The sequence below is a fragment of the Sinocyclocheilus grahami genome, unplaced genomic scaffold (assembly GCF_001515645.1).
Source record: "Sinocyclocheilus grahami isolate Dianchi unplaced genomic scaffold, SAMN03320097.WGS_v1.1 scaffold385.1, whole genome shotgun sequence".
Taxonomy (NCBI): domain Eukaryota; kingdom Metazoa; phylum Chordata; class Actinopteri; order Cypriniformes; family Cyprinidae; genus Sinocyclocheilus; species Sinocyclocheilus grahami.
The window spans coordinates 69,096-96,390 of NW_015505564.1; the positions used below are offsets into that span (position 1 = coordinate 69,096).

The 27,295-nt window shown below is 36.5% G+C and overlaps 1 protein-coding gene across 1 annotated transcript in view; it reads left to right on the forward strand.

Moving 5' to 3' along the window:
* kmt2ca (lysine (K)-specific methyltransferase 2Ca) overlaps nt 1-27,295 on the forward strand; it is a 168,146-nt gene that overhangs the window by 28,012 nt on the left and 112,839 nt on the right. Inside the window, exons 2-4 of the mRNA XM_016231219.1 lie at nt 2,362-2,526; nt 17,748-17,845; nt 23,637-23,787. Coding sequence (XP_016086705.1) covers nt 2,363-2,526; nt 17,748-17,845; nt 23,637-23,787 — 413 coding nt within the window. The 5' untranslated portion in view covers nt 2,362. The remainder of the gene's footprint in view (nt 1-2,361; nt 2,527-17,747; nt 17,846-23,636; nt 23,788-27,295) is intronic.

A 27,295-nucleotide genomic window follows, 5' to 3' on the forward strand; every position in this document is an offset into this window, starting at 1 on the left:
CTGAAGGTTCTAACTGACTTCAGAAATGATTCGATGGCATTTTGTTTTCATCTTCGCTCCATGTAATGCCTAAAGGAAGTGATCTTAATCGCAATACTGCTTTGTCCACGGAGTTTACGGGAAACAGCTCTAATTAAATTTTTCCATAAGCGCCACCTGCTATCAGTGAATGGATTTACAGAGACCTGTATTTACATTCAGCCTGTATGCAGTTTCTGTCTGCACAAAAACGGACTGAATTTGCATGCCCTGCTGTAAATTTTGACCGGTTGATGAAAAACAAGCTTATGTGGATTCTACACATTTAAACAATTCAGATAAGCTATCTAGAATTATTTATGGAGCAGATAAAATACATAAAATCATTTATTAATCAATTATCAGTTTGACTTGTATCTTTTCTTTATTTAAAGGCTGAAATGTGAGGTTTACCTTTTTATGAAACTTTTTCAAAGCTTTATGTGAACATTTACGTTAGATATTTCAACATGCTATTAAACTGTTGTCAGTCAAGTTGTCATTTAAAATCCGAACATCATTGGTAATGTTATTGTTTTAGTGATTATGCAAACAAAAAGTCATTTTATTTGTTGTCTGTTGATTTTTAAATATAAAACTTGGTGAAGTGATTTATGTGTCGGTACTTTTTTAACATCTCCAGCACATTTGAACAATACCGTGATAATACTGATAACCGTGATAATTTTGGTCACTATAATCGTGATAAGAAATGTTCATACTGTTACATCCCTATCTGCAGATGTGGTCTTGTTTAGGGATCTGTGTCTTTGTGCATACAGACATCTGACTGCTGAGTAGTGATTGTGTTTTTCAGCAATAGTGTGCATCTTTAATTTACAGAGAAAAGAAGGTCAGGGAAATATCTGTAGATGGAAAAATCTCCATACACGTTCTTTGTGCATTTGTCTTTTTTTCTACTTGTTACTTTGCAATTTTTTGTTAGAAAATGTTTATTTACAATTTATTCAGGTTTTTAAGGTATCTAATATTTTGATACTTAATTTCCATGATCTAAATATTCTTAAAAATGTGTTGTCATTTGGAAGTGTGTAGGCCTTCTTGCAGAATACAAATTAGAAGAGTTCTAAACTAATGCACTGTCTTCTGTATCTAACGCACACACACGCCGGGTCAGTCACTCACACAGATCACGTTGCGGCCGCTCTCAGTCATTCAGGAACAAAATTTTTAGTGCTGCCCCGCAATTTTATCAACTAAATAGCTTAATCGCTCAAGAGCTACGTTATCTTTCTCAACAAGGAGCTGGTAACATCATTGTTTCTAAAGGAATTAAAGCCACAGCTTCACTGTTAATAGAGAAACGCGGCAAAACAGTGGTAATTCATACATACACAGCCCCTCTCTCTCTCTCTCTCTCTCTCTCTCTCTCTCTCTCTCTCTCTCTCATAAATGAACACTTGATGAATTACACTTTTACGAGAATAGAATATTGAAGTGGAGATCGCTAAACTGCAAGCTAAAACTAAAACCGGTGTTTTCAGAAAGCAAACGCATTTATCCACAGTGGAGAGAGAGCGTGCACAGGGTTGCCAGGTTGACAAAGATAAGTAGCACATTTAGCAGATATTTCCGTATTGCGCAAGTGTGAAGCTCTGTTTCGGGGATTACGTCTCTTTATATCAGGCAACCCAGTTGTGTTCCTCTGCGACCAGATTAAACCTTGTTATAGCCTATATATTATGCTCTATTCGTAATTTTTTTTAGAAACCTCGCGCTTTTCTGCTCCATTTTAAACGTTGTTCTTGTATTCAAATTAAGTGCGGTCCACTGCTGCACACGTGCCACAATATCGATACAGGGCCAGCTGTTTCGATACTCGTATACTCAAATCTCTGTGACGATACATCGTCGTATCGATGTATCGAACACAGCACTATTGTATATCATGTATATTGTTTAATGTAAAGCATCTACAACAGTCTAGAAAAGTATAGGGCATGTGTCACATCAGAAAAGTGAAGCTTGTATTTTGGACAGAGAATTCTTAAATTATTCATAAAAAAATGTCTGTTACTTAAAACATAAAACATCTAAATCTTTTATCGGGCCTACTTTGTGGATGAATGTCTGGTTATGCAATAATGATATTATTTCTTTAGTTTGCTGAATGTAAACTTTGCTTCACCAATGTTTTCTAAGTAACCAGATTGACTTTTTAAATAAATTTTCTACATTGTTTTTTATTAAGTAATTTATTGCCATGATAAAAGTTGAACGATTTTAGCTTTGTTCAAATCTTTTAAAGTTTGTAGGTGTTTCTGTCAGACCAGTGTCATACAAACACATGTAATATATGAATATGCTTGTCTCTTTATACAGAATGTCATCAGAGGATAAGAGTCTGGAGCCCTCTGAGCAAGGACCATCTCCTCCCCTGAGCAGTGCTGGGGCCACGCCCTCAGGGAGCCCGGCCCCCTCAGATAGACGCCCACGGGGCCGGCCATGCAAGGATGCTTCCTCTCTCACACCCAAGTCCAAAAGAAAGTAAGTGCATCTTCTGTTCCTGTGTGAAGGTCTTTGCATGTGATGACACACCTTGAGAGCTGATCTTGTGTCTGCTTTGCATTTTACTTGTGTTGCTTAAAGAAGAATAAATGTTATAACTTTGACAAATTGCTGGTTAATTATATTAGGGCTTAATGAATGAAACCGCTGACACTTGCATGGACAATTTCAGGTTTATGAGTCATATGTTATTTAGTACTTCGTGATATGCCATGGATTGGCTGAACTGAAGGTTATCATTTGCCCAGAAATCAGATTGAATCAATAAGACTTAAGTCCAGGAACAATTGTGATTATTTATGGTGATTTATGAGGCTAGTTAATACTGTCATGTGATTATGATGAACTTATTATCTTTCCTGCCCCCCTGTCATCCCCCCTCCCCCTCTTTTTTAGTATTAAAGTATTAGCCAGTTTTCCAGCTTATCTTCTGAACTCCCCTATGCCCATTTAAACTATTCATTAAGCACAGTGAATTATTTAATCGCTTTCTATTAAGAAACTTTCTGGATAAATCATGTGATTAGGGTTAGATGCACATTAAGGTTCAGGGAGTGTGTTGGTTAACCCAATATGCAAGGCTGCATGGTTTGTGGAAATGTTTTTTTTTTTTTTATTATTTTTTTTTTATTATTCCAGTTTTGTCATTTGAAATGTGATTTAAAAAAAAAAAAATCCGGGTTTGTGTTTGTAAGGCTGCATGATTTGGCCAAAATGTTGTGATTGTCATTATGGTAATCATAATAATAATAATAATAATCATCATCATCATTATTGTCATCATAATTATTATTTTACTTTATTTTATTCTACATTACATATTAATGTTTTGGGTTTTTACATTACTTTGTAAAATTACAGGACTAAATGTTTCTTCATTTTCAAATGTTTTTTCATCAAACTTTTATTTTGGCGTGAAACCACAGGGAGCTGCTGATTACGAGTATGAGATAAGATGGTTGTCACGTGTTGTGTTCCCAAATGCACGTTATAAGTGACCCAAACTCAGAGCCAATTCTACTCCACACAAGCTCCATGTCTGCATTTACTGCAAACAGAGCCATTCATTCTGAGATGATTCAAACACCGGCGGTGTGGAAGCTGCTCACATGTTAAAACACAGTGGCATGCTTCACTTTGAAATTGTACACTTTGAGATTTGATACATTTTGATTAATCGTGCCGTCCTACCAGTATATATATGTGTGTGTGTGTTGAGAGGACTGTATTCTGGTGAAGTATTCTGCTGCACCTGGAAGAGGCTTTCAAGTGTGTCGATGTGCATTAGTGTGGAAGAGCTCTGTGAGGCACACAAGGAGATGCTGCTCTAGAAGGACGACATTTTCTTTTTGCCAAGTTGATTTTGGCTCTAAAATAAATCTGCTCTCGTACAACATGGGGCGTACAAAAGGGAAAATTTTAGACTGGCTGTATTTCGAATAATACTGTGTCTACACCGGACGTGAGTGGCACGACTCAACAAATCTAGATTGCTTTCATTATAGTCAACCGAACCGTCTACTGGATATGGCTGATGTGACACATCATCAGGTTATGGATGCCGTCGTCCTTTTTTTATGTTTCTGCCCAACTATAATCTGCCACTTTACTCCCCCCCCCCCCCCCCCCCCACACACTTTTTTTTAAATAACCCAGTAGTTCACCCAAAAAAAAACATTGCTACAAATGTTTCTCCAAAAAAGTCAGACTTGCTTGCTTCTGTGCAACACAAAAGGAGAAAATCTGAAGGCCGTTTTCCATGCTGTTACATTGAATAGGAACAGTCTTTCAAGCTACCAAAAGGACACAAAAGCACCACGCCATAAAAGTGGTCCATATTAGCCCAAATCTTCTGAAGCCATACAATAGCTTTGTGGGAGAAACCGATGGGAAGAGTTCATTTATTTATATTTAAATTGGGCTTAAAAATCTTTCCTTTGCTTTGTTGAGTATTTTCTATAGAGTTCTATAGAGGCTGTACAGTACATGGGCATGCTGACACCGTGGAGATTCATTCTTAAATATCCACTCATGAAGTACAGGTTCGCACAGCATGATGCTGAACAAGGCAAATTCTGTTTATTACATTCCACTAATTATGACATAAGTTCTAAATACCCTGGGTTGACTATAATGAAAAGCGATCTTACAATACATAGCCTAGACCTTTCATTTCTTTAAGAGTAGTTTAGTCAGGGTGTTTGAGTATCACGCCTGTGGTGGGAATACAGGGCCTCCACTATGAGATCAAGTGTTGGCTGTCAAATAAACAGTGCAGATATAGGGCAGATTAGTGAGGTACCTGATACTGCAGGTACAGCCCTCTTTGGACCTACACGCCATGTTCACACCATGAAGGTTGTGTCTCAATGCACGAAACGCATTCAGTTGAGATCTCAGTTTTAAAGTTGTCTGAACTGAGTGAAAAAGTGTTTTGTTTAAAGGGGAAGTGTCTGTTTTCTGCAGCATAGCAAGAGGACTGGTTTCAAAATTATGAATGCTTTTATACGTTTCCCCAAAAACACTTTCCCTCTCTGACAAATGGGTATGTATAAAGGTAATGTGTGTGATTTGTTTTGAAATACTACATATCCCAGCTTAATTCTTTCCCCACCAGCGTTTTTGAAAAAAAGTTTTGTTTTTGATTTCAGATTTCATGCCCCCCTGAATATTTTGTTGTATGAATATCTGATCATGCAATACATCAAAATACAGATCAGACCCTCTAATTAAAAAAACAAAAAAACAATTATATTCTAGTTTTATTCTAGCTTCAAGCGTTCTTTTAATCAACACTTGAATAAAGGGAGGTTTCGTAAAAAAAAGAAATATTTTGAGCAAAGTCGCTCATTTCTGCGTCGTCTTGGTCTGTGTTTTTGATCAGCACTTTCTATACTCATTCAGGAGATGCGTAATAGCGCCTCTAGCATATAACAGTGAAAACACCGAAAATTCCGTGTTTGGCAGGGAAGCGTCGTCTCATGAATAATGGAAAATTCGGTGTTTGGCGGGGAAAGAGTTAAAGGGATAGTTCACTCAAAATGTTTAATTCTGTAATTAATTACTCACCTTCAATATCGTTCCAAACTCGTTAGACACAACACAAATTAAGATATTTTTGATGAAATCAGAGAGCTTTCTGACCTTGCATAAACAGCAATGCAAATCCCCCCCCATAATATAATGGCAGTGGAAACACTGTACTTTGCTTGTTGATTCCTGAGAAAGTAAACAGAGAGCTAGATATGTATAGTTGAGCTGAACTGTTGCATTTGGACTCTTATGCATTTCCATGTTTGATTGTGAAAATCAGTCTGTGAAACATTGGGTTACCACTAAGAGCTTGTCTGTTGTCTGTTCACTGACATGCCTAAGTAAGCGGTTCTTTGCAAGAGTAAGCTGCTAGGTAGGTCAAATGCGAGGCTATTTTGAAAGCTTGTATTTGACGTGTTTTGGTATGTATCAGATAAAAAGAAGAATTCCTCAATTCCGTATGCACACACTGTCTGAAAGACTTTCTGTGAGCACATACCTGAAACATTCACAGAAAAACCGCTGGTCTCACATCGTGCAAGTGCTGAATTGAGGTCTTTTTGGTGGCTTATTGCACTTGAATGATCAAATACACAATGCTTGTGCCAAAATGCCCGTCTTTGCGAGTATCCTTGTAAAAGTTGGTTATGTCTTAACACAAACATTTGGGGGGAAATCGGGTGTATGTCAACATAGTAAATCTGTGAATTAATTCTTAAAGACACTGCAACCCAGTATACCTGTTGCTAGCTGTTCCCTTAATGTGTAAATCAAAAAACAAAAGGCAAAGAAAATCACTCACTACTCTTCACTGAATCACTTTTGTAACTTTAATAACAATAAATGCATATTTAATTGTTACAGCGAAGACTATTTTTTAACTTATGTTAATTAGGCTAGTAATAATGAATATGGTGTAATGAATAATGTAATATTGAAATTGGTGACAAGAATTAATACATTTCAATGGTATTGGGCGTCAACATACTTAGCTGGCTTCCTGTTAAAAGTGTTTTCCTTGTCAGGCATTTTTCTTGATTAAAAACGAAGAATATTGTTGCTTTGCTGTTAGAAATAATGTCATTTATTTAGAGATAATCAAGTCATGTTTTTCACAGAAATGAACACAAGGAAGAATTATATTTAATCTTGTATGAGTTATCTTACTCAGTCAATATTTTTTGTTTAAAAAAATCTAAAGTTCTACTACCTTAATCTCGCAGTTTATTATCTTAAAGTTGGGTGTAACTGATTACCTTACCTTGCTAACTACAGTGTACTCTTATTATGACAATATCTTCAGCCATATTCTCATACCTAAATCCAGTCCACAGCTATATGTACAGTGGTCCTGTCAACTTTTTGGATGTTGCTGACAGCTAAAAGATGATTGGCTTTTTTATAAACTGAATGTATGTGATGCTACAGATTTGTTCTTGTCTGTCATTTAAAAACACCACTTTATCTCTAAACCAGTTTAGACAAAATCTGTAAATTACTTCGGTTTCTTCTGCACTTAATTAGGCAGAAATGTTTAATGCACTAAAATACAAGGGTTGGTGATGTGTAGAACTTGTAAATGGTGTGTGTTTAAATTCTGGGGCATTCAATTTCTCAAATACTCTGGTCACAGATTATGTGTGGGCCTGCTTGAATTTTTTTTTTTTTCCTCAAAAGGTTGTGGAATTTTTTTTTTCTTTTTTCTTCAAACCTATGATAGCATTTTGTGGGCCAAACTCCAGACTCCTCAGAGACAGTTTTTTTGTTGCTGTTGCGGGTAGCTTTACTTCAATAAGTCAAGAAGTCTGAACTGTCTAGGCATAAGCACAAGGTGAGGAAATAGTTAAGGTGTCTGTGGGGAGACAGCAGTGCTGTTAGAAGGGGGTGTGCCGCGTTTCAGCCAGTCAGTCCGGCCCGGGTTTTAGGCTCCTCCTTTCTGTGCTGGAACTACTTGCACTGTAAGCTTTTTTCCCCCTCTCTGCTTCCCTTTTGCTCTCTCTCTTTCTGGCACTCTCTCTCTTGCTCGTACACTCTCTTGTGCTTTCTCCTGCTGTTCACCAGTGTGCCGTGACTGTGGCCATGAGTTTTTGGGGGAAGGAAATTTCAAATTGATAGTCATGCAATTTTAACTTTTATTTCATGTACAGGAGTAATTGAACATGTTTCATTAAATTTGTTTATTATTGCTATCCGAATTGTATAGAGGGGGGTCCAAAAGTCTGATCCAAACAAAATGCTTTTATCTAACATTTTTCTAACTTAATCTTTATTTTATTTTATGTTTTTACAGTGTATTTTTCAGAGTTTGACTTATGAATTTTACCAAAAAAGTTAAATCAGATGGATTCACACTCTGATAGCCAATCATCTAATCATAGTTTTTGATATGGATTCTGAACAAGCATAAATCTAAAAGAATCATTCTGAAGTTTATTACAAAAAATAAAAAGTACTGAACCAAGAAAACACTGTGTATACACACTAGGGATGTAACGATATGAAAATTTCTTATCACGATTATAGTGACCAAAATTATCACGGTTATCAGTATTATAACAGTATTGTTAAAATGTGCTGGAGATGTTAAAAAAGTACCAACACATAAATCACTTCAAATCAACAAAGAACAAATAAAATGACTTTTCGTTTACATAATCACTAAAACAATAACATTACCAATGATGTTCGGATTTTAAATGACAACTTGACTGACAACAGTTTAATAGCATGTTGAAATATCTAACGTAAATGTTCACATAAAGCACGGAAAAAGTTTAAGAAAAAGGTAAACCTCACATTTCAGCTTTTAAATTAAGAAAAGAGAAGTCAAAATGATAATTGATTATATGTATTTTATCTGCTCCATAAATTATTCTAGATAGCTAATCTGAATTGTTTAAATGTGTAGAATCCACATAAGCTTGTTTTTCATCAACCGGTAAAAATTTACAGCAGGGCATGTAAATTCGATCAGTTTTTGGCCAGACTGAAACTGCACACAGGCTGAATGTATGTAAGTCTTATATACATTATATACTTTTCATTTGTATAATTCTCTTAGCACTCTTTTAAAACCTCCCAGCTTTTCCGCCCTGTTTTCACTCAAAACGAAACTACTCTGCGTGCTGTGCGCACGTGAGACTGTTACTTAAAACTGTGCTTTATGCTGGACAGTATTTATTTATCACGAGTTGTTCAAATCGCGGTAATCTAATACGGTTTTAATGATAATTAAAAGATGAAACGGTAATACTAACCGTGGGGAATTTTATCATGATTTATCGTCAAACCGGTACTTGTTACATCCCTAATACACACAAACACACAAATATACTGTATATACACGTACATGCACACACACACACACATGTAAATAAATAAATAAATACCTAATTAAGTAAATAAATAACATCACGTCTAGGCCTACATGTTTCTAGAGCACCAAATCTGCGATCACACTTTAAAAAAAAAGGTACAAAAGCGGTCAATGGGGCGATACTTTTTCAAAAGGTACAAAATCGTACCATTTTGGTACTGATATTGTACATTTTATGTACGAATATACAAAATCTAGGTGTAAATAAGGCACAGAGGTAAAAAAAAAAAAAAATCTTACTGATCCAAAACATTTGAACTGCAGTTTATTTTTATTTTTTACTTTTGCATCAGTGATTTATGTGTGTATAGGGAATAATCAAGGTTTTATTTAATATTTTTACGAGCTGAGTTTACTCATTTTGTTTACCCTGTAATCCTTTGAATTTTGTATTTTTGGTCCTGTGTTTTACGTATTAGCAGACTAGTGCAGAGCTCTGTAAATGCCATGAGCACAATTCTGGGAGCATCCTGACCATCCGTGCATCTCAGCACTGCTTAACGGCTGTTTATTTGCCTTCAGGTTACTCATTACCCCAAATCCCATCACTTGTTTACCTTGTTACCCCTGATGATAAAGTACACGTAAAATCCATTTAGTATGACCCTGCTAGCAAAACAAGAATCTCCAGAGGCCTTGATTTTATGTATTATGCAGATCTTTCTCAATGTGAATTAAATTCAGTTCAATTCAAGTTTATTTGTATATAGAGCTTTTCACGTTGCAAAGCAGCTTTACAGAAATTTTAAGTTTCTACATTATATTTAGTAATAGCTTATCAGTGGTGACTAAGTTGATGTCCATATGGCAGAAATGTATGGTAAAAATCAAGCAGTTAGTTAATGTCATGTAATGCAAAATTTGGTAGCTTTGTATGTTGTCTGGGGGTTGGCATCATCTGAGGTCCTCTGGGGAGTTAGCATCATCTCTTCTCAGGTGTTCGGTCATCTCAAGTTTTTGTAAGGGCTGGATCCAGACTGAAGCTTGTGTAATTCCTAGTTACCATGCATGGGATGCCAATCCTGTGGCAGAAACAGAGAAGGTAATAGAGAAAAATTAGCGTAGCTGCTGTTCCAACTAAGCATAAAATGATGTGTTCAACCCAAGCAAAAAAAGAAAATGTGCATTTGATCAGATGTAACTGAAGTACAAGATTATGAGATGCATTATTTGAATGTTTGACCAAAGAGATGTCTTTAATCTAGATTTAAACAGAGAGTGTGTGTCTGAACCCCGAACGTTATCAGGAAGGCTATTGCAGAGCTTGGGAGCCAAATGTGAAAAAGCTCTACCTCCTTTAGTGGACTTTGCTATCCTAGGTACTACCAAAAGTCCAGAGTTTTGCGACCTTAGGGAGTGTGATGGATTGTAGCGTGATAGAAGACTAGTTAGGTATGCAGGAGCTAAACCATTTAGGGCCTTAAAAGTAAGTACTAACATTTTGTAACTGATACGGAACTTAATAGGTAGCCAGTGCAGAGAATGTAAAATTGGGGTAATATGATCATATTTTCTTGACCTGGAAAGATGCAGGGCAATCACCTAGCAGTGCATTACAATAGTCCAGTCTAGAGGTCATGAATGCATGAACTAGCTTTTCTGCATCAGAAAAAGGTAACATGTTTCATAGCTTGGCAGTGTTTCTAAGATGGAAGAATGCTATTTTTGTAACATGGGAAATATGATTTTCAAAAGACAAGTTGCTGTCTAATATAACACCCACATTTTTGACTGTAGAGGAAGTAACAGTACATCCGTCTAGATGCAAATTGTAATCTAAAAGATTCTGTGTATACTGTTTTTTGGTCCAATAATAATATCTCGGTCTTATCCGAATTTAATAGGAGAAAATTATTGGTCATCCAGTCTTTTACATTTTTAACACACTCTGTTAGCTTAGGCAATTTAGAAGTTTAATCTGCTCTTGTTGAAATATATAGTTGAGTATCATCAGTATAACAATGGAAACTAATCCCGTATTTTCTAATAATATTACCAGGAGGCAACATGTATATTGAAAATAGTAGCGGGCCTAGGACAGATCCTTGTGGCACTCCATACTTTACTGGATTTAATTGAGATGACTCCCCATTTAAATAGACAAAGTGATAAACCACTCTGCCACGCCCCCTTAAAACGGCTCGTTCTAACATGCCCCCACATATCTACCTCACTATGTGGAAATATTTGCATAATGCCGCCCAAATGTGCATGCAAAGAAAGAAGGCGTGGTTTCAGTAACCACAGTTAGTGTTGAAGCAGCATGTCAGGGAGACACTGTGTGTTTCTAGGCGAAAGCAAAAGCACTTTATTTGGCCTTCTGAAAGTAGATGCATTTAGGAATCTTTAAGATTACTTACAACAGAACAGCAATGCATTTTATGGACAACCATTTCGTGAACCTAGGAGAGGAGGTAATTCTGACTTTGCTATGACAATCTGGCGCTTCTGAAACTAATGACATTATTTACTGTCTTTACATTTATTTTGAAAGATGAATCTCGTGATTATGGTAAGGGGCGTTACATTTCTGTACATTTTTACATTTTTTACAATAATGTACAGTATTTGAAAAATAATGTGTGTTTTGAAAATTAAAGCATGTCAACATATTCTGTTACACCAAATACACAAAATAATGATCTTTAAAAAAAGCATCATATGACCGCTTTAACAAGTGCAGTTTCTGTGCTATGGTGGGGCCTGAAACCCAACTGAAATTCTTCATATTTTTTTTGCAGGAAGGAGCACAATTGAGCAGACACAACTTTTTCTAAAATGTTAGACATAAACAGAAGATTTGAGATGGGTCTGTAATTTGCCAGTTCACTAGGATCTAGTTTTGGTTTCTTAATAAGAGGCTTAATAACCGCCAGCTTGAATGGTGGGACGTGACCTGAAGATAACGACGAGTTAATAATATTGAGAAGCGGTTCTTCTGCTACAGGTAACAACTCTTTCAGTAATTTAGTGGGTACAGGATCTAATAAACATGTTGTTGGTTTAGATGCAGTGATAAGTTTATTTAGCTCTTCCTGTCCTATAGTTGTAAAGCACTGCAGTTTTGAATGACATTAGCTTCTTATTTTTTTTATTATTTGATTAAAACACATACGTAAAAGAAAAAAAGAGATCAGACCCCCTGATAGTTTTAAATGTACTCTGCAGCAGAGTACGTGATCATTCGCGTTCACTTGCCCTGGTTACACAATACACTGTTTATGCCCTAGGTATGTGTACATGTAAAATAGTATCAGATAGCCTAGAGCACATTGTTCTTTGCTGATAAAATAAAACATCTATTTTAGATAAGCACTTGGAGTTGCAATTATTACAGCTTGTCTCTAAATTTCTCACTGTGGAGCTGAAGCTTTCTGCTACTAAGTTTTCTTCTACATGACGAAAGATGTGTACATGTGTATAGAAGTTTGCCATCATTTTGTTTTAAAGGTTATAACACTGGATGTTGTTGGTTCCAAAATCAGGTGACATCCTTTGGTTGGCCTGCTCTCTACATATTATGGTAGACCGTTTGCATTTCCTGTCACACATCAGCAAGTAGTGACTGGTATTTGCTTTTAGCAGTAATTGGTGAAGCAACATTAACATTTCACTTAACACTTCCATAGGGATCAGCACTGACCCTTAATTTCATGTGTAGCAAGACTTTTGATCAGCGTATAAACCCACGTTACATCTTGATTGGCTGGCCAGGAACTGGCAACTTAGAATAAATGATTTTGTTTGAACATCATGTAAAGCTTTTTTGGAAATATAAGATATACCACAGCAGTAGACTTACAGAATCTACTCAATAAAACTGAGGTTATAATTTGTGCTTAATTTGTTTGGGTTGCTTTCATCCTATATGTTGTGCAGAGGCTACCTAAATTTAACGTAAATGATTTAAGGTAAAGTCTATCTAACTTTTGTCAATACATTGCACAACCAATTACATATAAAAAGTGAGTAACATGAACTCTTGATTGTTATTGTGCGATTAAAACAGCTTGCATAGCAAATGTTTGCAATGAACAAGTAAAAGGTTCACTGCACTGACTTTAGCTTATTGCTTGTTTTGCTTGAGTGGAGCAACATACTTTCAAATTAATGCATGTAGCCACCCACAACCTAACCATAAGCTCCACTTTTCAGCAGTGGCAAATTAAAAACTTAAACATAACAGAAACTCCTTTAAATGTCAAACATAACTGAAAATTAAACACTTAACACAAATACATAAAATATCACTTCATTTCAACATTCATTCTCCTGGTCCAGTCCTATGCAAAACATTCTTAGAACTAAACATCCATTGCCCAGTTTCAGTTAGGGAAAGAAAATTGATTCAGGTAGTTTCAACAAATTAAGTAGAAACTAAATGTTCAGCTATTGTGTTGCTTTTAAGTGAATGTTTTTTTTTTTTGTTGCAGTGTACTTTTTCATTCAACACTTGAAAGCTGACCTTCACTGGTTATCCAGCATTTCACTCTGGTGTTAAAGGCTAAATAGCATTAGGGAAGTTGGCTAGCCTTCAGTTGTTGTGTCGCTGGGCAAGATATCGCATGTAATGTGAATCTTTTGAGAGACACATTATAGAGGAGGGGGTTGTTGACCTGGATTAAACCTGTCTCGAGCACAGCACAATAGCCTGCATTTTCAATGATGCAGGTCATTGATCAGAGCGCTGGGCGCCAGGCTAGCAGGCAGCAGCAGTATCCATCTCCATCCAGAAACCTTAGCCTGGAAATGTGATGCCTATTATTCTACCCATTCTGCATTGTGCTTGGGGAGAAAAGTCGTTTTCAAGTCCCACAATTATTTGGGTTTCATCCAGTGTTGGACTGTATTTTGATGTATTTATAGTAAACTTGTTTTGCATGTAATGTGTTTAGATACAGCCACATTCAATGTGAGGTTTGTTAACTTGTATATGTTGAAAGTTGTATGTGTGAAGCTTTAGGTCTGTAGTTCTTAGTCCTCTGAGAACCACTGGATCCTTTGAAAAAGTGCCATGGTTGCCCTTGTGTGGACTTTAAAGGATCAAAACACTCTAAAATAATATATACTTATTTAATAATATATACTTATCTTAATATATATACTGTTGTTCAAGTTAATCGACAATGACAGCACACATTTGTTATGCCAAAAGTACCATTGTTTTGATATTAAAATGAATATGAAGATGTATTAATGATAATAATGCAAGTTTTTCATACAGTTATGTCATGACAATATTTAATTTAGGCTTTTATTCACATATAGGCATAGATCAATGAACATACTTAGAGCTTATCTAGTATGGTAAAGCAGCTCACAAACCTCATGTGTAAAACACGTTTGAGCTTCTGTTTACATTATTTGATGTGCTTTATGTATGTACGTTAATGAGTGGTTATATGTGAATAAAAGTTTAACTTTAATGAATCCTCTTATTATAACCAACAAAGTGTAGATAAGAGATTCAGTATGCCTTGTTGCTTCTTTGAGCTAGAATGCTAAAGTCAGTGAGCTTTCATTAAAAAAAGCTTCAGTTCTTATAAATGGAGAGTTTTGCTTACTTTTTATATAATCCTTTCACGGTTTAGGCTGAATCATTTTTTTTCTTTAATGTTGCAAAGAGGACCAACGTTTCAGGAGGGATGACTGTATTTAAATGTGGTACTAAATCCACTCAATTATAGTTCCACGTGTGAGACTCTGATGTAGGGCTGGGCGATTTGGCAAACAATTTAAATCTTGATTTTTTTTTCAGAACGTTTGACCGTTTCCCGATTTTTAAGATTTTTAACTAGTCAACTTGAAAATGTAACTACAACATGATTCAAGTAACCCTCTAGTTAAATGTTAAACAAATCACTTGTTGAATATCTTAGCAGAAATTATGCATGAACTACAACTACATCTTGTACAAACTTGTCTTATACATATTATATGTTCAGAAATAATACGAGGAAAATGCTTTAAAAACCTCGCAAGTCAAGGTAATTCAAATTCAAAATGACTTAAGGTATAACACAAGTAGATATTATTAACTGTAGGCTAAATGTTCTGTAAAAATAACAGCAGCTTTCAGCCTGTGATGCAAACATGAAACATCAGACATAGAGTAGTAGTTCTTTATAGGGTTTTTTTTTATTTATTCGGTTGCGCTGCTTTTCCATTGTTTTTCTGTGTAAACATGGACACATTTGACTGTTGCATTAGCGTCTCTTGCAGCGTCTCATGCATGGAACGGCAGTCTAGAAATGCAGCGCTCAAATTAAAAGAAGTTCACTCCCATCTTCTTGCATTTTTTCCTATTCCACTGCCCGCGTTGCATCTTTTTCAACACAAAAGCTCTTTCTGTGTGAATGGCACCTAGCGATATGAGCGCGTCACATGTGAGTGGTTAATAACGTGCCGAGACATGTGGTTGGATCGTTCTTTTCTCTTTGCTGTTATCATTGGTAGTGCTGGGAGGTATGACCAAAAATTTATATCACGGTATTTTTCAAAATTATGACCAGGTGTTAACCATATTTTCTACTGATTGAGAGAGGAAATACTGCAGTATATTGACTTAGAATGCCCATTTTACTGTCATGAGTGAATATTGTCAAAAAATACCACACTAAATAGTGACTAAACACAACCCCTTTTAATGTTAACCAGGAGTCACTCTCATTTATAATCGCGGCATCGTCTGATAAAATCAACATGCATCTACACTAAAGAGCGGCTATGCGGTTGTTTTGGCTATATTACTTTTTTTCTCATGCGGCGCACTGCCTGCGTCTTGAGTAACAAACTAAAAAAAACAACAAACAAAAAAGTGCATGTGATATTAACAGATGAACTACACTCATATTTATAATTCCAAACAATCAGCAAGCGACAGGTGCTTGGAAATGCTGTTTTGTACTGCTCTGCCGCTCACTGCACAGAACAGACGCCGAGAGAGGTGACACTTCTCCGGTTAAGTCAGACCTCGCATTCGCGGGACAGCACTGGCGAAATCTTCCAACTGAACCATAGCTAAGGTTTATCCAGAAAAGTCGCTAGGTATGTCAGTATGAATATTCTATGGGAAAAAATGCGCTAAAAGGGTCTGAAAGTTGCTAAATCTAGTGCTAAAGTCGCGCTCGTGTGTGTGTGTGAGACGCGGGAGCTGATGGCAGGGGGTGGTGGATATTTGTGGCGGTCAGTGTGGATATTGTGGATGAGTTCTTCTGTGTCATCACGTTCTATTAGTTCTACAGCTTCAGTTTCGGAACTTTCACACTTAGTAACACATACAGCTGTTCCCTCACCACAGTGCAACAGTGAAAAGGGACCCCTTTCAAACAGTGTCACGTTCCGAACGTTGTTTAAGCGACATACATCGGTATTGTGGTAGTTTAAAAATTCATATCATAACAAAAATAAACACCGGTATTCGGTATGAACCGGTATACCGCCCAGCACTAATCATTGGCATATTGTCAAAGTGTCTAATTCTAACGTTTGGTAATATTTCTATTCAAAATCGTGATTCCTCGATTTCTAAAAAATAAGATCTTAGCAAAACATTAAATGAAATTGCAATGATTGACGTAGCGATAGCCGTGGCATGATTTTGGCATCTTGTGGCTTTGAACAATAAAACATGGATGCAACAGTTTAACCTGTTTGAAGTTCTCTGTTTTTGACCAAAGTGACAAAAGATGCATTATGTCTGGCAATTTTAGTAGGTTTAAACCGTGCACGCTGTGGACTGGTTTAGATGTGTAATCTATCTGAAGAACATATGTGCCATCCCAACTTTCTTTCTTTTTCTATTTATTTTATTTACATGATGTAATCAATTCAAGGAGCTAATTTAGCAATGTGTTATGCTTTTATTCTAATACACTGCTAACAAAACCACAGTGACACCAAGAGAGACATGGTGCAACACGGCTCTGGTGTGTAAAACTTGAAAATGCTGTTATTTGTTTTCTCTGGAAACACAAATCTAGTTGAAACTAAATGTTTATTATATTTTACAAGATATGGTATGCTAATGCTGTTAAACGTAAAGTGAATTTTGACATCTACTGTAAAAAGAAGGCAGCACACATTGAGCAGACTTTTTATACACTTTAAGGTTCAATTTAAAACAAATAAATAATGGATATGCTCAAAACCTGTCTACAATGGATCTCCATAGAGTGTGCTATGTGTAGAGGGGTTTTATATTTAACATTTTTTGGTTCACCTCTTGATCGTGTCTGTTGTAGGGAACTAGATTTTGTAACCATAGTGACGAGCAGCCGAGCACTTGCTGCAGGCCACACTGAGCCTCCATTGGCTGCTAGATGCGTGTTGACATGTTGGTTAGTGCTGGTGGGGGAAGGGTGGAGACTCGCACACTGACCCGCACTGTCATGAAGATCACTAACCCATATATCAGCACTCATCCTGTGAGTAAAAGAGTCTGTACTGCACGATAACACAGTGTCAGACAGTTTCTGACTTTTTGAAGTAGAAGTGCTTGTTTGAAAGAGAAGATGCAATTTAAACCCACTGCCAAATGCTGCACATTCACAAAACTCTTTTTTTCTTTTTTTTTTTTTTAAAACCTTGATCCTATCAAAAGAACAGTTTACTAGTTAGATGAGCTGGTTAAGACTCACAGGTTTGCTGTGCTCTTGGTTTCTGCTTTGCACACCGATCTGAAAACAGTTCAGGCTATAGAAATGACTGTTTGGAGTGTTGTGTGTGTTTGTAGAACAGTATTGTTCAGCTATTGTGGAATATTAGCAATATTGTCTTGTTTGTGTTGCAGGTCTCGTAGTCGAGGTCGTGCACAGGCCGATGATGAGGACAGCATGGATGCCACTGATTTCACACCAACTCCAGACGTTGACATTGCATTGGAGATGGGTGAGATTATTATTTATTTATTTATTTTTATTAAACCCACTGCCAAATGCTGCACATTCACAAAACTCTTTTTTTCTTTTTTTCTTTTTAAAACCTTGATCCTATCAAAAGAACAGTTTACTAGTTAGATGAGCTGGTTAAGACTCACAGGTTTGCTGTGCTCTTGGTTTCTGCTTTGCACACCGATCTGAAAACAGTTCAGGCTATAGAAATGACTGTTTGGAGTGTTGTGTGTGTTTGTAGAACAGTATTGTTCAGCTATTGTGGAATATTAGCAATATTGTCTTGTTTGTGTTGCAGGTCTCGTAGTCGAGGTCGTGCACAGGCCGATGATGAGGACAGCATGGATGCCACTGATTTCACACCAACTCCAGACGTTGACATTGCATTGGAGATGGGTGAGATTATTATTTATTTATTTATTTTTATTATGAGTTTGCTGTGGCAGGTCTGTATCTACAATATTGTAGTGAAATTAATTTGTGTATCGAGTTGTGAATTTGAAGTCTGAAATTGTTTTGTTGTGTATTCCATTGTGCAAATTACATACAATCACGCAAAAACAAATGTTTAAGTTTGCAAGTGGCTAAAAATGCATTTTTTTCATATCCTGTTAACTGGAACCTTTCACATTCTTCTTGGACCTTCTTTAGTGTTGAGCCCTGGATGAGATGAAATGACTTGGCACTGAAAAAACAACATCACAAGCCCTGTTTTTAAGATGCATGTTTGTCTTTCCGATCACAAGTGCACAACTCTAAATACAGATGTAAACAGGGTCTGAAGTGTTTTGATTTTGTTCACTTTCGACCACTTCCAGAGGTAGTTAAAAATTCATTCAACCAGATTGCTTTCATAGTGTAGATGCTCATGTGGTTGAATACGTTCGAAGTAAACATTGAAGTTTTGAAGTAAACCCACTCATTGTAAAGGGAGACGCAAAGACGCGCAAAGATCTCTCTCTCTCTCTCAAATTGGCAATATTTGAGAAAAAAGTTTTGCAATTTCTAATTATCTAATTATTGATTCTAATTATCAATGTCTATGGTGGTTATCGCCCTGATCAGACATGAAAATATGTTGTGGCATCGTGCAGTCTGTAATGATATGACGGTAGCGAACTTTAACGATTTTTTGCTAACATTTCTTTGTTTCTATTTTAGTTTCTGTTTTTCTTATAGTTATAATAAGACCACAAATTATTTAAATATAATGTAAGGAATAAAAAAATACACAATCACAATTCAGAGCCAAATAAAAGGCTTTATTTAATCGGAGTGTCAATTTACATTGGACTAGTCAAGACTCCAAAAGACGGCTGTCAAAGGCTAGCTCCAGTGGCGTAGATGGTAAAGTCGTAGTCTTTTTGACGCGATCGACCAGGGTTCGAACCCACCTTTTGCCGAACTTTTTTTCCTCCCTTTTCAAATCTCATATCACATCGGAAAGGCATTTATTTTCAATAAAAAAGAAGGAAATAATAAAAAAGTTGAAAATAAAGTATCGGGTAGGGTTAGGGACGGTGTAGGGATGGTTTTATTGTCCCAATAAGGTGGCATCCATTTAATAATTTGAATTAAAATTATAATTTACGCTCAATACGTTGTTATTGCATACTGTTTTATAATGTATGTAAAGCGGCTTTACTGACGAGATGCGCATGAAAATCGCATACGATTTTTTGCACAGCCCTATGTACTACAATACTAAGGTGCAGATAATTGCCACTATTTGTATTAAGTAGTATAAATAGCAGAAAATCCTGCTATTTTAACATGGTGTAAATAGAATCTATAGCTATTTGCACTTAGTGTAAATAGCATATCGCTAAAAAATACAGCTATTTTCACTTAGTGTAAATAACATCAAATTGCTATTTACACTTAGTGCAAATAGCCGCTGCCTTATTTAATAGGTTTATGGACACTTAGTGCAAATAGCCGCTGCCTTATTTAATAGGTTTATGGGCTTCAGATTTGATTGTGCCATTTGGAGAAAGCTCTTGTCAGTTTTACATGCAGTATGCATTAAGCAGTCTGTGAATGTTCCATGTTTGCGTTGTCCGAGGCGGAGGCTACTATTTTTGCAGTATCCGTCATCATGACTCTTTCTGTTTTGTGCACTCCATTAATTTGTGACATTAGCACAGGGTGGTCTAAACTGTGATCATTCTCCAACCTAGACTCTAGAAGATTTTTTCCATGAAATCTTCAACGAGAACAGTCATTTCCTGCTAATCATTACACAAAAGTATTCCTGCTCTGGGCTGTAGGATTTTCTAAGGGTGAACATGGTTGAACAGAATTATTGCTTGATATAATTTTTTTTTCTTTCTCTAATAACAAAGGCCTGTTTTTATTAAGCTGTAGATGTAGTTTTGTGTCTAGACAGTAAGAAGCAGCACTAAAATAAAGATGCTGCACACACTTCAGTGGCTGAAAGATTTTTTATTTTTTTTTTCATTTTGCAGCACTTAATTTCACAACAACCCAAAACTCCCCAAAGGGGATGAGACAGAGTCAGAATAACCCTCAGTCTATCAACCCAAAAGTGCAAACATGTAGTTCTGACTCCAAATACTTCTTACGAAATGTATTTTTGTTGGACTTTTTTTTGTCTCATTCCAAAGCCCCAAGCTTCAATTTATTTATTGTTGTAAATTTGACATCGTTCTCTTTTTTCCCCTTTTAATAAAATGTACTAATGCGAATAAAATTGTAAAATAATTACACTCTGTCCTAAACTTCTGAAGAAATTCTGTCTGTCTATGTCTGTCTCTTTTTGAAAGAAATCACTTGTGCTCACCAAGGCTGCATTTATTTGATCAAAAAAAAAAAAATCCAATAAAAACAGTAGTATTGTAAAATATTATGATTTTAAAATAAATGTTATTTTTGTGTGTGTACAATAAGACCCAAATCAGCAAATTAGAATGGTTTCTGAATGGCCATGTGACATTGCTGTAGCTTTGGCAAGCATACAAAAAAGTTACTGACCCCAAACATTTGAATGGTAGTGCAGATGTTGCAGTATTCTTGATTGATATCATCTGTGGGGAATACGATTAATGTAAATTTGTTGAGTTTTGTATTGATTGACTCTTCACCAGAATACAGGAAATCGTTACCCAAAAAAAATAAATAAAAAATAATAGTTTTGTCATTTACTCAATTACTTTTTGTAATAATAATTCTAAATAATAATGTCTAGGTCACTGTTTTCATACAATTATAATAGGAATTATAGAATTATAAAAGCACAAACAGTTGAGTACTGCTGTTTAATAGACAATTCCTTGTCTTCCTCGCGGGTCATTGTACATGCTGTCTGCCTGCTCTTCTTGTACTGCATTAATGTAGCACCAGCAGATGACGTCTTTACAGATATGAACGTCACAGTGCTGCAAGACAACATTCTTCACTCATACTACTGTTTCCACCAATCCACTGGGTGTATAAAAATGTTCCCAGAAAACCAGCTTGTGTTTCTGGTAATGTAGGAACACTTATTGATGATAATTTTTTGTGTGTTGAGTTTTGAGTATGATTCATGGTGTATTTAGAGAATATACAGTATATACAGTCTGCAATTGATCAAATCCAGATTTGTGTCTAAGATTGTGTGCAGCTCCTCTCTGTCCTTCAGTACTAGTTTATTTCAAACATCTTATCCAAGCAAGCCAAGGGAGTGGATTTTAAACATTAAAAAACTGCATTGTGTGTTTATATATATATATATATATATCCATTCCAAAGGGAGCTATGCTCTACATCAGTAAGGCCAAGTTCACACTACACAAATTTAAACGACAGCGGATTGCTGTGCTGTTCAGACTACATGACTTGAGTTTCTATCTTTAAGTTATGTGGTGTTCACACTACGTAAATGATCCACAACCGGGGGTTACACACTACACGAGCTGACAACAACTCTATCAGCCAACGGCTCTATCTGGTCCTTAAACCATGTTTTGTCACAAAACCGCACGTGAGAAGCAGAATGGCCATGACGCGAAACAACACGTGAAACAGTTGTTCATTTGAAAATGGACGTCAGGAAGAAATTGGCACTGCAAGCTGTTTGATGATCTGTTGTAAAAAAAATAAAAAATTTGGGATTGGATTATTGTCCAAACTGTTTAAGCCCTGTTGCTGCTGCTGTTTTTCGTCTGGTGACCTCAAACCATGCTTTGCTCTCTCATTGGCTGTAGCTTGTCATGACACCTGACAAGCCACGTGGTGTCAAGTCGGCCAACCGTTCTAGATATTGGACATGCTAGATATTTTCATCAGCGAGCCTCTTTGTTGCGTCGTTGTGTAGTTTGCACATAAAGATTGCAGAGTGCTGATCACCTGCTGATTTCCCCCCGATCACAGCCCAACCCGTAGGTGAGCTCTTTAACTTGCAAATCAGGCTTAAATCGGGCTTAAAATCCTTTAGTGTGAACTAGGCATAATAGTTTTCTTCCAGACATGTACACATCACAATATCCCACATTTAAATAAATCCAAAAAGATTGATGGATTGTACACTCAAAATCAGAGTGCATTGTGGGTATAAAGTATTGAACGAATGTAGGGAATGAAGTCGTTCGCTCAGAATTCGGACAGCACTACAAAATGGCTGACACCTGATGTAGTGCAGTATATAGGGGATAGGGAGCGGTTTCGGACACAACTAGAGATGGTAATCATAAACAAACCAGATGTTTTGTTTGTTGTTGTCATAGTAGCCCAGGCATGAGCTGTCAAGGCATAGCCTTTTCAGGAAATGGTGGTGGGGTGCAGCAGCTTATTTGCATTTAAAGAGACACAAAGACTACAGTATATTTTTGCTTCCAGCCAAAAAGGGGCATTTACAGCATGATCTGTGGGGTCTTTTTAGGCAGAAACTTCATAGAGACATTCTGTGGACACCTAAGACTTATGTTGCACCTTGTAAAAAGGGGAATAGTAGGACACCTTTAAGTATTTTAAGATGCAAATTACAAACAATAACATGCATACAATGCAAGAAAGATACAAATATTTTCAAGTACAGTACAGGTGGGTCTATGTAACTGCAACGTTCAAGTAAGAAATGGAATAAACAAATGTAAAAATAAAACACTGCATAGTCTTTACTGTGTTAATTAAATATGCATTGATCTTATTAAATCCACAAAAGTTATTTAACCTAGAGCAGTGAGTGATTTTCTGTTTTACTTACATTTTTTGATTCAAATTAATAGCATAGACATCAGTTTATTAGGCTGCTGTCACAAAATGCTGACACGCATCTGATTGTCTTCCAACAGTTTATGTTCACTTTAAGACATAACTGACTGTGTTTATGTGAACCTGTGTATTTGACAATTTAGGCACAATAAGAAATAAAAGAGAACTTGGTGCAGTACTCACACTTCGTGTGACAGCTGACTATCTGTGTCTGTCTGTACACTTTGGGCTTCATACTCAGAAAACTGTATGACAGAACATTGTGAGAGTAAAAATGTTTAAGAGTTTAAACTGGCAAGGATTTAAGTGCATGCAAACAATAAACTTTTGTGGTGCCAAAGAACTGCAGCCACGTAACTGCAATAGAAATATTAATCAAAAACTAAAATAATCATTAAAAAAAGCCATAGAACTGCAACTGATAGAATGCACTATAACACAATACCAATGATCTCTTCATGATGGCAGATCATGGACATTGTAACCATTCACAATCTAATCTAATGTCAATCTTATATTGCACACCCCTAGTGTAAATGGTATTAAAATTGTGAATGACTTGTTTGAATTCATAGATGTGGTGGAGCCAGAAACGGATGATGATTTTCCTGAGCCACTGGATCTCAGCCCCAGATATGAGAGGCCTCTGTCCCTGCTCTTCCAGCGCTCCGTGTCTGAAGACTCTGCTGGCTCCTCTGCCTCCACCACCAGAAAAGCCCATACTAGGTTGGTGTCAAACACACACACACACTCTCTCTCTCTCGGCTGACTTAAAGCTGCCCATATGTGTACATTTAAAGGTTGAGCAGCAAGTTTTTAATGTCGCCCTGAAGAGGGTGAGAGAGTTCGCACAAATACAGTGTGCTGATGAACAATGTTTGGACAGCAGAAAGTGTACAAGGGAGGGTCAGCAGGGTTTTAGAAGACAAAGAGGAAGTGCACATCAGGTCAAAGAAAGCCTCTAGTTGCCTGTATGTTTGTGTCAGTGGGGTGCAGTGGTGTTCTGAAAAAAAGTCCTCACTGTTTTCATGTTCCACTCTCACTTAATGTTGACACATTTTTCTGTTTAAATATTTAAAAATATATATATAAAAAAATCATAATTAAATGAATGTTCCTTTAATTAATGCAAAGTATATTTCTTATCAAGGTACATACAGATTACAGTTCACATTTGTTCCAAAATAATAACTGTAAGTAACAAATTTTGTGTGTGTATATACACATTTATACACCACGTGCATAATTATTAGGCACGTTGATATTCTGATAATAATTTTTTCCCAAGCACATTTTACCAATTCCATACCACATAAATCTTAATAACTACTATTACTTTTGTATTTAATAATTTATAAGTGATATATAATTGCCCATGAATGCTGGAAGAGAAAAACTCCTTATATTCAGGTGTGCAGAATTATTATGCATGTTTTCTTTTACAGATAAAATAAGCCAAAAAAGAGGTTTAAATCAGACTGAAAAGTCAAAAATTATTAAATCCCCATGAGAAATATTCTAAACTAATGCAATACAGAAATTGCAAAGTTAAGACATGACCATTGGACAGCAAAATGCTCACTGGGACAGCGTGGTCAGAAAAAAACAGGTGGAGAAGAAAAGACGCATGTTAACTGCAAAAGAATTAAGAATTAATGTGAAGAATTAGATGTAAAACCATCAGGAAACATTTAGTCTCAAGAACCACCATTTTCCAGAACTGCAACCTTCCTGGAATCTCCAGAATTACAAGGAGTCAGGTTCTCAGAGACTTTGCTTGGATAAAAAATCCTAAAAAAAATGACCCTCATTTAATAAGAATAACATACTGATGTTTTGTGAAATACATGGACTAATTTTTTATAGGATTTATGGACAGATAAGTTGAGAGTCACTCTTGAAGGACCAGCACCACATCCTCTTGTACCACTGCTTGAAGAATTTATCTTCAAGAATCTGGCAGTAAGTTTTAGGAGCTCATTTTTATTCCATCTCCTGTCCCTGAAAGAATTGCAGAATTGACTAAAAATGAGTTTCTAAAACTTACTGCTAAATTCTTGAAGATAAATTCAACGTGCCTAATAATTATGCATGTGGTGTATATATTTATATATATATATTTATATTTATTTATTTTAAATAGTCAAAGCTCGGTAAACACTGCAGGTGACACGATGGGTCATGGAAAAACTGATTTGTGTATGCAAACTTTTTTTTTTTCTGCACCGTTGGGAAACACGCATATGCTGCCAGTCAAAAGTTGTTTCTTTGAACCAAAATTTTAGCACCAAATCATCATACTAAAATTATTTCTGAAAGATCATATGACACTGAAGACTGTTGTAAAGGCTGCAGAAAATTGCTTTGCAGTTGAATAGCAGCTTTGCCATCACAGGAATAAGTAACATTTTATATGATACAAAAAAAGTAAAACAGTTATTTTAAAACATAATATTTCACAACATCAGCCTACTGTTTTACTGTATCTTTGGTCTTGGTGAGCATAAGAAACTTCATGCTCTTTAGAGACATTAACATTTAAAAATGTAATCATTATTATAATATGTAACTATTGTAACAATTCAGTTTAAAACGTACACATAACATTGTTGAAAATCCCAATTACAGGATTTTGCAGAGTAGCAGAATCCTGTTGCCAACACTGGCACACAAGCATGGCCGCAGCTAGTGTGCTTTTTTTGCACACTGAGAGAAAGCAATGGAGTCGGGGGGAGGGGACCGCTGAAACCCTGCTGCTGTCATTAGTAAAAGGAGGGGGCGAGAGAGTGCTCTCTTTTGGATTCCCAATTAGCACAGATTGTGCACTCGCTAATGTGCAGTACCATTTGCAAAATGTGCAAGGAGGAGGAGAGAGACCCCCCTTCAGCCAGTACTACATGTGCATCACATCTCCCACTGACAGCAGCTCTCATGGGCCGCACAACAAACAGATAAAGAGTGTTTGAGAAAATAAATGAACTCTAATGAGAATGCGCTGACAGTTATATGACATTTCACAAAGATTTCCCACAATCACAATGTTTATGAGCAAAATATTGTCAGCAAATACAATTAAATACAAATATTCTTGCTGAGAAGCCCAATAACAAAAAACAACCAAAAAATCATGAATGTTTAAACGGGCGACCATGTGTTTAACTACAACAAAGTAGCTACATTTCAGTGCAGTTTAGTTACTAATTGTTTCTCAGGGTGACATCTGTACAAGAACATGCATGGCTCCACTTTTGCATCAAGATGGCAATTAATTTACTCGAAAATGAGGCAGTTGGGTAATTTATTTCATTTATTTTTTGCATAGTTTTGTCAATAATACAACAAAAGTGAAAAGTCTTGACCAAAACTGAAAATTCTGGATCTACTGGGCCAAAATCTGTCTTCATTCCAGGTAAATGAACCAAGGCTCTATGCAATATATTTAATTTTGCATATTTACAAATTTAATTGCTGCCTTCACTATCACATTGACTTTCACATTAGGCCAAATGACAATGTATATTTTATTACGCTGTATCATGCTGCTCTAGCTTTCAACCAGTGTTTGAACAAAGATGACAGTTGTAGGTTGATTAGGAGCTCTTGTCATTCAAGGATGTTATATGCTCTCCCGTTATCCTATTTGAGTATGGTCTCCCAGTCTGGGGCACTGGGGCATGGACTGTAAACTAGTGCTGGGCGGTATACCGGTTCAAACCGAATACCGGTGTTTATTTTTGTTATGATATTAATTTTTTAAATACCGCAATACCGCAATAATGTCACTTAAACAACGTTCGGAACGCGACACTGTTTGAAAGGAGTCCCTTTTCACAGTTGCACTGTGGTGAGGGAACAGCTGTATGTGTTACTAAGCGTGAAAGTTCCGAAACTGAAGCTGTAGAACTAATAGAACGTGATGACACAGAAGAACTCATCCACAATATCCACACCGACCGCCACAAATATCTACCACCCCCTGCCATCAGCTCCCGCGTCTCTCACACACACACGAGCGCGACTTTAGCACTAGATTTAGCAACTTTCAGACCTTTTTAGCAGATTTTTTCCATAGAATATTCATACCGACAAACCTAGCGATTTTTTTGGATAAACCTTAGCTATGGTTCAGTTGGAAGATTTCGCCAGTGCTGTCCCGCGAACGCGAGGTCTGACTTTCCCGGAGAAGTGTCGCCTCTCTCGGCGTCTGTTCTGTGCAGTGAGCGGCAGAGAAGCA